This window comes from Ictalurus furcatus, chromosome 6 (genome assembly GCF_023375685.1).
Source record: "Ictalurus furcatus strain D&B chromosome 6, Billie_1.0, whole genome shotgun sequence".
NCBI lineage: Eukaryota > Metazoa > Chordata > Actinopteri > Siluriformes > Ictaluridae > Ictalurus > Ictalurus furcatus.
In genome coordinates, this window is record NC_071260.1 from 25,759,238 (window position 1) to 25,773,848 (window position 14,611).

The 14,611-nt window shown below is 39.6% G+C and overlaps 1 protein-coding gene across 5 annotated transcripts in view; it reads left to right on the forward strand.

Annotated features, from left to right (window-relative positions):
- adarb1b (adenosine deaminase RNA specific B1b) overlaps positions 1–14,611 on the forward strand; it is a 184,090-nt gene that overhangs the window by 109,794 nt on the left and 59,685 nt on the right. For all 5 annotated transcript variants that reach the window (XM_053627341.1, XM_053627339.1, XM_053627340.1 and 2 more), the window contains one exon: positions 11,247–11,299. Coding sequence is in view for 1 of the 5 variants with exons in the window: in XM_053627338.1 (XP_053483313.1) it covers positions 11,247–11,299 (53 nt within the window). In the remaining 4 variants the exon portion in view is untranslated. The remainder of the gene's footprint in view (positions 1–11,246; positions 11,300–14,611) is intronic.

The window sequence follows — 14,611 nt, forward strand, 5'->3', positions numbered from 1 at the left end:
CACAATTGTTTTGACTTTCTAGTGCTTACCTTCTGGATTTTCAATATTAACTGACAGTAAGATCTGTAACACACCAAGTCACTCAGTACGTTTACATGGACAGCTATAATCCGATATTAACGCGATTAAGACAGTAGTCTGATTAAGAAACTAGCATGTAAACATTGACTACATTTACATGGACAGCAGTAATCTAATTATCGACCATATTCTGAGTAAGACAATATTGTGATTAAGGTGTTTACATGAGTCATTACACGTCATTACTTCCCCACGCCACACCGTCCGAAGTTCCCTCCAGAACTTCACATATCGACATACAGTTGGTCTTTGTTATGGTACCGTATACAGTTTTGGGTGTTTTTTTTTTTTTTTTTTTTTTTATAAATTTTACGTAAGTGTCAAGTGCGGTTAATTATTTGTCATGCTGTACGTGCAAACAGACGACTGCTTGAAGCCGTGGGCTGCGTCCCAAACCGCGTACTCACCTACTGTATAGTAGCCGAAATACATTTATTTCTTCTACTATATACGTATAATTCACCTACTATATAGCATGTAAGTTCGTGGTTTGGGATGCAGCCGTGCTCTCTTGTTTGCCGTCAAACGGTTGAGCACTGCCATGTGTGTACGTGTCCTGTCACAAAATGCGGTGAAAACTCTCACACGACGTTAATAATGTGATTAAGGTGTTTATATGTCTGTAATACATGTCGATAATGCAACTAAAACGGGAATACTCCACATGTCTTAATTCCATTTGTGTTTACTTCAAGTATGACCTTAATCGGATTAAGGTCATCAGTAATCACTGACTATGTTTACATGGACAGCAGTAATCTAATTATTGACCTTAATCTGAGTAAGATAATAATGTGATTAAGGTGTTTACATGAGTGGCTTTTAGAATACTCCTGTCATGTTCCTGTTTTACATGTTTTAGAACATAATTAGATTAACAGCCCGCGTCATTACGTCACCGCACCACGCCGTCCGACGTCCTTCCAGAATTTCACGCATCAACATACAGTTCGTCTTCGTTATGGTACCGTATACAGTTTTGCGTGTTTTTATTTATTTTTCTTACGAATGCTTTAAGTGCAATTAATTATTTGTCATGCTATACATGCTAATAGACAACTGCTTGAAGTGGTGGGTGTGTCCCAAATCGCGTACTTACCGTCTATATAGTAGCCGAGATACATGTATTTTTCCCCACTACAGGCCTATAGTAGGAAAGTATGCGATTTGGGACACAGCCGAACACTCTTGTTCGCCGTAAAACGTAAACGTAACACTGCCGTGTGTGATCGTGTCCTGTCGCAAAATGCGGTGAAAACTCCCACACGACGCTCATAATGTGATTAAGGTGTTTACATGTCACTACTACACGTCCATAATGCGACTAAAACAGGAGTGCTCCACATGTCTTAATTAGATTATGGCTTACTTCGATTATGACCTTAATTAGATTAAGGTAAGTAAAAATTGCTGTTTACATGGTAGTTTCTTAATTAGAGTATGGTCTTAATCGGATTAAGAGTGGATTATTGTTGTCCATGTAAACGCAGCTAATGTGAAGTACCTAGTGCCAACCAAGACAGACGCTTCTTCTGTGAAGAGTTGCACTCAAACGCACAACAAACAATAGAGCTTGACAAATTTAAAGTGAAAACCAGAAAACCCCATATGTCTATGTCCCAAACCCCAAACTGCAGGCTCATCAGTCTTCGATTTGCCTCTCTTAAGGGTCCCTGAAAGATTCTATTTTGGGAAATTCTCTGTTTTTCAAGGAGGTTTCCAATTAGAGCCCATTTACCGAGCTAAGTACGGAATGAAACATGGAATTAAATGGGGCATGCTTCTGTAGGCAAATAATCAATGACACAGTGCTTTTCCATTGCTTTCTCATAATGGCATGTCCTGTTTTATTCCTCTTACACCAAAGCAATTTGAAAATGTTTACCATTTTGATTTATTAAAGAATGTCATTTTTAACCATTATCATTTTTAATACATTCTCTCAATATTAATTTAAAAAAATGTTTAAACGCAGTTGGTCATGTTACCGAGAAACCGCAAAGTGCAATGTCCTGAAAACCTTTAAAAAAAAAAAATTCAAACACTGACCCTGGACTCTCCGAAACATCCCCAAACACCGTCGCTGCATTTCTCAAGTTGTTTAATATTAGTCTTAGTTTATGTGGCGTGACTGACATGCAGAATTAATCAAAAACCTTCTGAACAATCAGACTCAAGAATTCAGCAACTCTTTGCTATAGCTATCCATAGAACCCTCAAGCCCTTGTTTTCTTATCGTTCTATAGAATACGTCCGAACCATCTTCCAGTACCGTGTCTGTAGTGATATTTATGCTGTTTGAAATATAGCCAAACAAAGTCGCCTGCATGCCAATTTGACACCACTGTTAAGTGGTTTAAATGGAATACAAAATAGTCAGCTTGCTCCATTTGGTCATTGGTCATTTGGTCAAAAAAAAAAATAATGTGCTAGCTCCAGCAGATAGGTGGAAGTTGATAAATAATGAACAGATGGGCAGAGCTTGAGTAATGAGAGTGTCACTGACCTTTTCTGCTTGTTGGGCCAAATAGCTAATCTGAGAACTTTTCCCTACTGGTCTACAATGTTGTTTTAGTGCAAAAAGATGAAGAAAATGTTGCACAAACTACTAGAGATGCTCAGACACTGAAGTTTGATGGTGTCTCCTGTTTGGAAGTACACTTTGTGGGTCAGGGCCATAGACTCTGCTGATGTCAGTCTGAACTGAATGCTGTTGCGCTCAATCATGGCTCTGATTCCAGCTACTGAGATGATCTTAACTCTTTGCTAATTTAACCCCCCCCCCCCCACCACTCTGAAGGTCTTGGGGTAGCCAGCTTCATTGTCCAAGGTGCCGAGGTGAGCGATTGGGCCTGTTCTCAGTCGTCAGGCCGCACCAGAGCCTGCTTCCTCAGAGAAACAGACCGTGCATTGTTTTCCTAGAGCAGTGGCAAGCAGTCAAAACCAGCTCAGTGGTTGATCTGCACCACACACACACACACACACACACACACACACACACACACACACACACACAACCAGTATGGCTGTGCATAGTCTTCTGGACTGCATAAAGAAGCAGCACATCGCCCCCCTTTTTCAGCAACACACTTCCTTTTGTATCTGCTGCTTATAAACAAAAACAGACCCAGTATTTTTGTGGCTGTGTGTTTGTGTGTGCTTGTGCCTCTCCTGTTTTTGTGTTTGCTCATTTGCACATTCCCATGTAGTAATGATGTTTGCTAATGGCCTGACGCTTCCTGATCCTAGAGATGGAGCAAAGTGCTGTGTGTGTGTGTGTGTGTGTGTGTGTGTGTGTGTGTGTGTGTGTGTGTGTGTGTGTGTGTGTGTGTGTGTGTGTGTGTGTGTGCGCGCAGGAACAAACACTGAATGCACACACAGACACACACCCTAAAGCTATTTATGTTTTTCCCTAATTCCAAATTTTTATAGTTCACCACCGAGCAGAACGTGTCTGTTATGGATAGCTGGTAAACATGCAACTGGAGTCTTTCAGGGATTTAGGTTTTTATTGTACAGGCCTGGTTCTGATGTGCCTCATCTGTGTGTGGCATACCCCTCCCTGGTCTTCGAGAACTGTGTGTGTGTGTGTGTGTGTGTGTGTGTGTGTGTCTGTGTGTGTGTGTGGCTAGAGATGGAACAAGATCATCTCTGCAGTGTTGAATATTTCAAAATCTGCAAGACCGAGAGCGGAGTGCCCAAGGCAGAGACTACAGGGGATACATTCACAAGGCATCTTTTAAATAAATCTAATATCCTCCCAACTTTCCTGTCGGATGTTCACACCGAGTGCAGCAGCAGTAATTTTTCCCTCATGTCCTTTTCCACTGTCTAATAGCTCAATATTTCCAGCCCAATCTACCAGTAGAGCTGTTTTTTTCTGCACATGATTATAAGAGCTGCAAAACCTAGTAGCTCCCACAGGGCCACATGTGATCCATCTTAAAAGGGACATTAGTCACGGTTATCTGGCATTAATCACCGCTGGCAACCAAATTGAACCAAATCTTTGTGCACCGCATCTGTATCATATGTGCCATTCTGTGTACTGAGGAAAGAACAGAAACCCCATTTAAATACAACTCGCCTATAATGGAAGTGCAGCTGTCGGGACAGTCTGTAAGTGTTTAAGTGAAGCGTATTTTTATTTGTAGAATGTTTTGAGGTGTGTGTAGACAGGACTACTTTTTCCGATGGAAGAATGTGTACATACTGTACAAGAATTGGAAGAATTACATAGCCAGGTTCCGTCTGAAACCTCCAGGAAAGTGTTTTTCCTGTACTGCGTCTATGTCACATTCACGTAATCGTGTTTGTTTTTCCTTCTGTTCCAGTCCTGTCTTCACCCTTATCCTGTCTCTGATTTGTTGCCTGATTGTATTCATCTGTTCTGTGTTTAGTCCTGATGAGTTTGTCTGCTTATCCCCTGTTGTTTCAATGTCAAAGTTTTAGTGCACCTAAAACTGCATGGTAAGACTTCGCAACAAGACATGACAGTCTTGTTTTCCATGTTTAGACCCTTTCTTCTTTCCCTTGTTTCCGATTATGAATTCAAGCTTGTGGAAGTGTACCTGCCTATACCTTTCTAAGTGAAGAGAAACAAGTCATATTTCTTATTATTTCTTATTAGTGCTTCCCAGCATCTATACTACTATTGTATTTCTGTATTATCTAGGCATCAAGGGCTAATTTATTTGTTTCCCTTCTAGCTAGCGTATTCCATCAGTACACAGTCAGGTTTTGTTGTGAAAAGGGATTTATTTAAAAAAAACTATATTAATAAAACTCTGCTTATGTCAAATCTGACAGATGTATACGCACAAACCTTACACCTTTACACGCACAGAGCGAGCATAGGGACAAAGCAGGGAAGGATGTGACGGGACCTTCATTTACTACATCCGATCCCACTGACCTACTTCCATCTTCATCAGGGTTTGATCAGTTCCACTGAGGGGTTGTTTCTGGAATCACTGCAGACCATAGAGCTATGAGATTTTGTAAATTGTGGGGGTTTTTTCTAAACAAGCTATTCCTGCTAAAGAATGAACTTGTGCTGTCTGCCTGTCATGAAAGCTGGAGACATTCTTCTTGGAATCATACTCAAGTCAGACAGATTCTAACCTTCTACTTTCCTGGATTAGTCCGTAGCGATCGTCATTATCTGACTCATTTTTGTTGTCAACACTGCCACTGAGAGTAAAGCCATATTTTAATAACCCAGCCATCACGAAGAACCGCTACAAAGAAACGCTTCGAGTTCTAGAAGAAGTTGTCACTTGCCATCAGATTAGCTATTGTGTTGGTTACAATTCAAACTAAATCTAATTTGGGGCAGTTCTGCATATGAGCAAACAGGATCTGGATATCATTCATGGATATTTCTGAATGTGTGAACACAGAAAAAAAAAAAAAAAACAGGCTTGAGCCACAGGCTCTGCATTTTTAGTGGGCGAAATGTGAAATGTTGTGGCAAGGGTCAGCAGAAAATCGGCAGTGGTGACCCCTGACCCTTGGTGTCTTTCTCTTTCTATTTTGTATCTTAATCATTACACATTCATCCTCATGTCATTCAGGACTCCTCTTTCCGGCCGTTCTTTTACAGGGAAGGTTCTGCACTGCGTGTTGGTCTGGTAAATAGTAAATGCTAGTGCCCTCATTTGGTCAGAACTAGTACTGCCATTTCTGGATGTGTAAATATATTACATATTTCACTTTTTCAACAGACGTTTTCTAAATTTAAAATAGCTGAATATCTCTCATATGCTCAATCAGACTGTCATTCTGGCAGAACTGCTCGCTTTTCCTTCCACCAGAACCCCCCCCCCCAAAAAAATCCTTGCACTCTACTCTGCACTCTCATGAAGTGTGATTTATGGACTCGCTCACTGAATTTCACTTGCCCCCTTTTTTTTTTTTTTTTTTTTTTTTTTTTTTTTTTACTCAATATGGTCAAGGTATTTGTACCTCGGAGTGATCTGTGTATAGTCATTCACAGCCGGCCGTGGAAGCTCTGCTCTGCCGGGACAACACACAAAGCAGGACACAGAGCAGGTGTTGTCTACAGTCCTGATTGAGTCACTTAACCTCAAGCTGAGGGAAGATAAAGCACACGGGACAATCAAATCTTATTATCACCTCCATGCTTTGAACAAGTCATAACACGTGTGGGCTGAAGAAGAGGTGGGATGGTAAAATGAGGAGGAGGAGGAGGCGGCGGCGGCAGTGAGGCTCGGTGATGAATTAGAACAATATCAGAGAAACAGCACTGTACTCGACTCAGACTTCTTGAGTTTCTATGCGGTTTGATTTCCTGCTGAGATTGCCTCACCGCTTGATTGCCGCAGGCCAGTTTGATTCAAATGCTACTTAACGCAGAGCCCAGTGCCAGCAAACACACGGTCTCTCTCTCCAGGCGTCAGCTCTTCCAGGGATCGTCTTTGGCTTCTGTCTACGCCACAGTGGAAAGTTTTCCATCTCTCCTAGTCATCTGCACCACCAGTGTTTACTCCTGGGGAGATAAATGTAGCCATGATGAAGCATTTGGAATAGTCTCTCAGACTGCTGAACACGTTATCACCTTTATCGTCCTGGCACGGAGACGTTTTGTTCTAAACGGCGGGCAAGGCATGACCTCTGACTGCCACTCTTTCTGTAGTCAGTCTGCTGCTTTAATTTGTGCCATCAGCCACGGTTTTGATGATGCACTAATGTAATCAAATGGGAATATGAGAATGCAATAAGTAGAAGGCTAATTGTTCTGTAATGAGGTAAAAGCTTGTTGCAGGACGTGTTCGGTGTAAATGGAAGCCGAGGAAGAAAAGAGTAACAGCGCCCCCTTCAGGAGGGAATCGTTTTATTCCTGCTAATCTCTTCGTCACTTCATCTACAGTATACCGCTGTAGTATATTATCTGTACGATTCCACTGTCTCCCAAGATATGTCATTACAATTGTACATTCTCATCAGGATTGGATATTACATCTAATAAATACGAATAAAACTACTACAAAGCTTATATTAATGAAGCTACCATTTGAACAGGTTAGATCAGATTAAAGTAATTTTTAAAGATCTTTTTTTTAATATTTATATATATTTATATTTTCCTTGTGGCATGCTTCCGTGTGTAAAAGGATAAAAGAATGTCACACTTTTTCGCTTTGTCCATTATCACAGAATATATGAGAATTTAATTTGAAACCCGCAGGGTGTGGAAACTTTTGCACTCAGTTATGTGCTTTATAGTGTGAAACAATATCAGAGTAGTGTACAACCTGAAAGATATTGATTGATTGATTGATTGATTGATTTTGTCCTGTCTTGGCTTCATTCTGATTTGCGCTGCCTTGTGGTTTTTGCTCAGGGTTATGATGTTCACTTATTGAAATGCATTTAATTCATTTATTATTATTTCGTCTCCTGTGTTGTTTAGCGTGACGCTGCACTCTGATCAGCTGAAGCTGAACAGACGACTTTCTGACCTTTTGACCAAATAATTAAAGACAGAAGCTCAATCTCAGCGGGATCCTTACTGGTGCTCCACTTTATTACATCATATCCTCCTTTCTTTAGTAGAATCCGTGCACGAGTCCAGATCGTTGTCTCACTGTGATGAATGCAGTTTGAGATGGAATGTCATTTTTATTAGAAGTGATTTTAAAGAAACGATTAAACGTTTGTCTTTTCATATCCAAGTGCTTTAGTTGAGAATGGCGAATTTATTGCTGTTTACGACATTATTTCATCTTTAATCATTGCAGTAGAGAAACATTGACCTTGCCTGCATTGTTTAGGTCACGCATAAATATTTGTGCTGAATACAAAGACACATCTGGAATATAAAGACATATTTCTGAAGCTTGTGCTGTCTTACAGCTAGAATTGACATGTCCTTGATATTTGAAGTCCAGTGTTTCTTTGGTTGGTTTTAGAGGTCGACCGGTTGATCAGTTTTGCTGATTTAATCGGCACTGATAATCCATACCGATCATTTTTCCCGGTTTGCCGGAGCGGCTGAGAAGGGTCTGAGAATCACTGACTCATTTTGTTGTGTTATTTGAAGCGTTTTTGTATGTCTCTGTTTTTATTTGTTATTTGGATTGTTACTTTCTTGTTCAGTTTGGATGTATAACTTTTGTTTGCTTTAATATTTATTAACACTTAATATATTAAAATTTACATTTTTATTTTATTGACATACAGTACATATTCGTGGTACAGTCAGTACTGTTTATTTTTGTAGTGAAGTTCAGCAGTATTTTAGTTTGAATGTTGTGTTTTCATTCAGTATCAATTTGAACAACTGTCGGTTGATTAATCAGTTATCGGCAGGTAGCACCCAACTTAGTTATTGGTATCAGTAAAATCCACTATTAGTCGTCCTCTAATCGATTACATACACGTCTTGGTCTGTGTATAATCTGCCAGTTAAATCAGTTCATCTGTACATACGAAGTGTTTATACACACTGTGGGGAAAAATGTTTGGGGCCAAACATGAAATGTACTGTTTAATTCAGCAGTAAAACATTAATTAGTTAACTGATAAAAAGCCTGAAGCAACATGACAACATTCTCTTTTTATACCCAATCATGTTACTGACCTGTTGCCAATTAACCAAATTAGTTGTAACATGTTCTTCCAGCTGTTTCTTTTTAGTAACACTTACTTTCCCAGCCTTTTGTTGCCCCCCGTCCCAACTTTTTTTGAGATGTGTTACGGCCATCAAATTCAAAATTACCTTATTTTTTTCTTAAATGTACATTTCCTCAGTTTAAACATTCGATATGTTTTCTATGTTCTGTTGTGAATAACATACAGGTTTATGAGATTGGCAAACCATTGCATTCTGTTTTTATTTACATTTTACACAGCGTCCCAACTTTTTGGGAATTGGGGTTGTAAGTTAATACAAAGTAGCATTTCTTTTATAGTTTACAAGTATTAGGAGTAAACTCGCAGACGTCGTTTAACACCGAGACGTCATTGTTTTCCCATTGTGTTGATTATATTAACCTGAAGTGGCTTCTAACTTTAATGATCTGCAACACTATAGTGTATTAAAAGAACCTCTGGCCAGGTTTAAATAGGATGACGTGATTTGACGATAGTACCTGACCGCGATTCTAAACGTAAAATACAGACTGAAAGACAGATTTGACGGCGCTTCTTTCTCCTGATGGATGAAGAGAGCGCCCTTTAAAGTTTAAAGCTGAGCAGTGAATTAGACTGGCATGCCGATATACAAGTCTGCTAGTGTAACGTTTAAGTCCGTGTTAGTTTAGGCTGTGTGGAAGGAATGTCTAATAGAGCTTTTCTAAACTCAGCTTTCTGTTCTCTTTCCTCTCCACTATTTCCGTGTTGAGGTTTTGGCTCCGGACCTGTGTTTCATTTTCATTTCGCCCGGCCTCTGTGGCTTTGGACCGAGGGCTGTTTTTAATGTGAAGTGTGACTTTTACAGTTGATTTAAAGCATGCTTTTCAGGAAAGGAAAGTGGGGAAGTAGGCCTGCTGTTTTAAAGACAAGGCCTAATAGGGATCCAACACATCATTTTACAGGGAATGCTAATGCTAGCCGTTCTTTAATTGCCTGGTTGGTGATTCTAACACTTTCTAACATAGAATGATCCCACATAAAGACTCACAACGACGTGTCTACCAATTTTCATTCAAGATACCTTTCGATACTCTTTTTGTTGTCGCGGTTTAAACATGTATTAGCTAGCGAGAGATCCAGTGTGCTGCCCAGTCCCATGCTTTGATTGCCTGGAAACCTAACTAGCCTAAATAGTGGTAGGCAGTGTAATGAAATAAAATATATCGAGCTAGTTCAGTGCATTAATACAGACACGAACAAGATGACTCCATATTGTGCTAGCAGGGGAGTTATATGACAGCTTTACATTTTGCACTGGACGTTATTTTTCTGGTTTTGTCTGTGTTTCCACATATGTGCATGTTCCAGATTCTGGAAACATCACGCGTTATCTGTACAGTCTAATTACTCCGACGAGTAAAAGCAGATGTGTAATGCAGCAGTCAGTGGGATTCAAGAACGGGAACCTGAGGCTACATTGAGCACAGGCTCACCGACAAATGAAGATTTGGGAACCTCAAGGGTCGATGTGTTGTGTGTACTTAGATGCTTTTCTGTTCGAAACAGTTGTAAAGGGGGATTATTTGAGTTACCGTCGACTACCTGTCAGCCCAAACCAGTCTGGCTGTTCTCTTCTGACCCCTCGCATCAACAAAGCGTTTTTGCTCACAGAACTGTCGCTCACTGGATGTTTTTTGTTTTGTTTGTTTTTTTTGCACTATTCTGTGTAAATGCTAGATACTGTAATGTGTGAAAATTCCAGCAGATTAGCAGTTTCTCAGATACTCAAACCAGTTTCTCCAACACCAACAACTATACCACGGTCAACGTCATCGAGATCAGATTTTCTCCACAGATGTTTGGTGTGAACATTAGCACACATTAGCATGTGCTGCTGCAACATGATTGGTTGATTGGATGACTACATGAATGAGAAGATGTTCCCAAAAAGTAGTCAGTGATTTGAATATAGATTAGGCAATACACACACTTTTGTTTTAAATGAGGTGTACCAAGAGGGGTGTTCATTTGAAACCCTGCCGTGTGATGGAATTACAGATCCGAAACATCGTCAGTGCCAAAACTTAAGGCTAAAGTCATGTACTGAACAAACCAGTGATAACATTTCATTACCCTGAATAAGACAATCAGTTCATTAATTCCACACTGTGCGTGATTACCGTGAACCTCACTTTCAGCCTAGATTCGAGTAATAGAGGTAGAAGAAATGTAACAACTTAATGTTTTGGCTTTATTGCACCATACAAGCTTCTTTGCTGCTAAATAAAAAAATATAGATCTGTCTTGTATTTATAGAGGACCCCCCCCCCCCCCACGCACACAAAACATATAATGAACCAAGACTTCCCATGAGTAGATTGGACACTCAGATTTCCATGAATAGACTGCATTATAGTTTTTATAATAACTGTTCATACAAAAGTGTTTATTTAAGACAACATAAGAAGAGCCAGCCAGAGTGTAGTGGGTCTCGTGGCTCTTCTAAAACGTCTTCGAGTGCAGATTGTAAAGTCCAAACTAATATTATCATTCTCTATCTGCAACAGGTCAGCTGATCCAGCAGGAGTCCAGCACCAGCTGCTAGTGGACACTGAAGTGTGTAAGTCCTGCTCATCATTTCATTTCCATCTGTTCCTCTTCTCTTAATTCGTTACCTTGCGTATTTCCCGCGCATGCCTCGTAACAGTCAGACAGGAAGTGACTCATTCAATCTGTGATTTATCAGGGGCATGATGAACAAAAATAGGAATACTCTGACTTTCAAAAGCTGTGCACCATAACCCACAAATTCTGCACATGATCACAGGCAGATGCATGACTGGTTCCTGTTGTTCAGTCAGGCGACAAAACCACCAACCGATATACACACATTGCTGTATTATCTCAGGTAAAGTAGCAATGTAAATCGACAGCAGCGCTGATTACGCCGCGTAACCTCGAACTTCTCACAGGAATAATGAATGTACAGTATGCGCCAACAAATTAGCACTAGAATCACTAAACACATCACAGAACACACATAATGTCTGTACAGGATTTCGCAGGGTTTTTTTTTTTTTGTGATTGTTGCGGCCAAAAACGCCTGATTTTGCTGCATGTTCTCTATTTATTTATTTATTTATTTATTTATTTTTCTTTCTTCAAAATTTGCAATGCAACTTGCGGAGATTTTTGTGCGTTTTTGTGGATTTTTGTGAATCGAAAGAATGTGCATTGTGATGACGTCACAGAAAAATCTGCGGTAGATTTGAAAGTTCAGATTTTGCGTTAATTGTTGCGATCGCAAAATCCTAAAGGGTTTGATGATTCAACAGCCTTCAACAGCCAATCCATGGAGACAAGAATGGTGGCTTAGTGGTTAGCATGTATGCTTCACACCTCCGGGGTTGCAGGTTCGATTCTCGCCTCTGCAAAGTGTGTACGGAGTTTGCATGTTCTTCCTGTGCTTCGGGGGTTCCAGGTACATGCATTATAGGCTGACTGGCGTCTCTAAATTGTCCGTAGTGTGTGAACGGTCGTATGAATGTGTGTGTACAGGAGATGATTGGATGGATGGATCCATGACCATATCCATCTGTTCTCCTTGTTCCATTATTTTCATTCATTCATTCCTTAATTTATTTATTTATAATTAATAGACAGTGTCAACATGTAGAGCTGAGTTTACTGACCTGCTTTCAAAATCTCAAGGCTCACGTTTGTCAAATAAAATGTATGTAAATCAGGATAATCTAGAAGCACTATGACCATGACGCGAATGAGCGATTCAATCAAACCCTCATCATGCAGTGTGATGTTCAGTTTGAACCATCTAAAATGATAATGCCGTTATAATAAAGTTGTAGTTGTGTGGTTGTTCTGCAGTTTTGCTTTGCTCCAGCTCCCAACTCACCTGTACTAAGTCTTCTGTGCTTCTAATAGCCTTTTAGAGATGTATTGGGAGAGAGGGGGGGACCCGTTGGGATCAGGGCTAAGTAGCAGCTTGGAACTGAGTTTGTACCGAGAGATTACTCTTAATCCTGAATGTGCTAAGAGCTCAGACTCACTCATTGCTAAGTACTATCTGAAAATAAAATCTGAAAGAGTGCTGATGTAGTCTGCATGCAGAAAAAAATCGGAGAATTGGGGTCTATTGGGAGTGAACACATATTGATTAGAATAAATTCAATACAGTAATGGATTCTTTTCCTGTTTACTCAATTTTTGTAGTTAAGAGAGAGAGAGCTGTTTGTTGGTCCTGAAAGTTTGCCAATGCATTTAGGAAAAACCGGTCCATTATAATATGAGCGAAGGAACAAGAAGGATGGCAGCAATTCTGTTGATTACTTTGACTGTAAACCAAGCCGTTTGTGTGAGTTGAGCCGCTAAGAGCATGGCTCATATATCAGCACCTTACAACAATAGCATTATAACATCTATACAGCAATATTCATTTACTCCTCATAATTTTTTTCTGAATTTAAAAGCGGATCAGGCAGTAAAAATCATTAATATTAAATTAAATGTAATCTTAATAGTTATAAGTTTCAGGTCATTTCATGTGATCCTGCAGTACCGTCTTTTGCCTTTAGGAGGTGTTGCAGATTTAACATTTTAATATGTCTGTTTTCCAGCCTGCTTTCCTTACTTTCTCCCTTTCTTCTTTCCTTTCTCCCTTTATTCTTTCCTGCCTTCCTTCATTTTTTGTGTGCCTTCCTTCCTTCCTTTTATCCTTCCTGTGTGTGCCTTCTTTCCTGCCTGACCTCTTTTCTTCCTGCCTTCCTTCTATCCTTCTTGTTACCTTCCTTTGGCTCTTGTCTTCCAGCACTTCTTCCTTATTTCCTTACGTACTTTCTCCCTTTCTTCTTTCCTGAATTTCTTCATCTTTTTTTCCTGCCTGCCTGACGTCTATCCTTCCATCCTTAAGTTCAAACCCAAACCTAAGTAGCCAACTACAGTAGAACATACTTTTCATTAATATTCCATATACAATACAGTATTATTCTTATTATTCTACTCCCTTTTCTGTCTGTTTTTATGTTACTTTGGTAAAGTGACCTTGGGGTTTAGAATGGCACTCGATACTTTGAACACACGCAAACAAACAAATAGTTATTTAATTATTCAATTAACATTGTTAGATTTATTTGTTTGTTTGTAATTAGTTAATTATGACAGGGTGATATCATGGCACTGGCCTAATGTGTACAGTGCCGTCCACTGATATTGGCACCCTTGGTAAATATGAGCAAAGAAGGCTGTGAAAAATTGTCTTTATTATTTAACCTTTTGATCTTTTGTTTAAAAAAAATCTCAAAAATACTCTGCTCTCATTGATATAACACAATTGCAAACACAACACAGGTTTATCCAAAAAAAAAATTATCTTTAAGTTTAGGGGTGCAACAATTATTGGCACACTTTTAGTTAATACTTTGTGCTACATCCCTTTGCCAAGATAACAGCTCTGAGTCTTCTCCTGTAATGCCTGATGAGGTTGGAGAATACATGGCAAGGGATCTGAGACTGTTCCCCCATACAGAATCTCTCTGCAATTCTCCAGCTGTGATCCTTGGAAATTTTTTGGCCACTCGAACCATCCTCTTCAGTGCGTTGAGACAGTATAGTCACACGTCCAATTCCAGGTTGATTCAGATCATTTCCAGTTGACTGGAACTTCTTAATTATTGCCCTGATGGTGGAAATGGGCATTTTTAATGCTTGTGCTATTTTCTTATAGCCATTTCTCATTTTGTGAAGCTCAACAACCTTTTGTCGCACATCACAACTATATTCTTTGGTCTTACCCATCGTTATGAATGACTAAGGAAATTTGGCCTATGTGTTACCTCATATTTATACCCCTGAGATCCATGGAAGCAGAATATTTTTGTGAATGTTTTTAACAAAAGATCAAAAAATTTTAAATAAT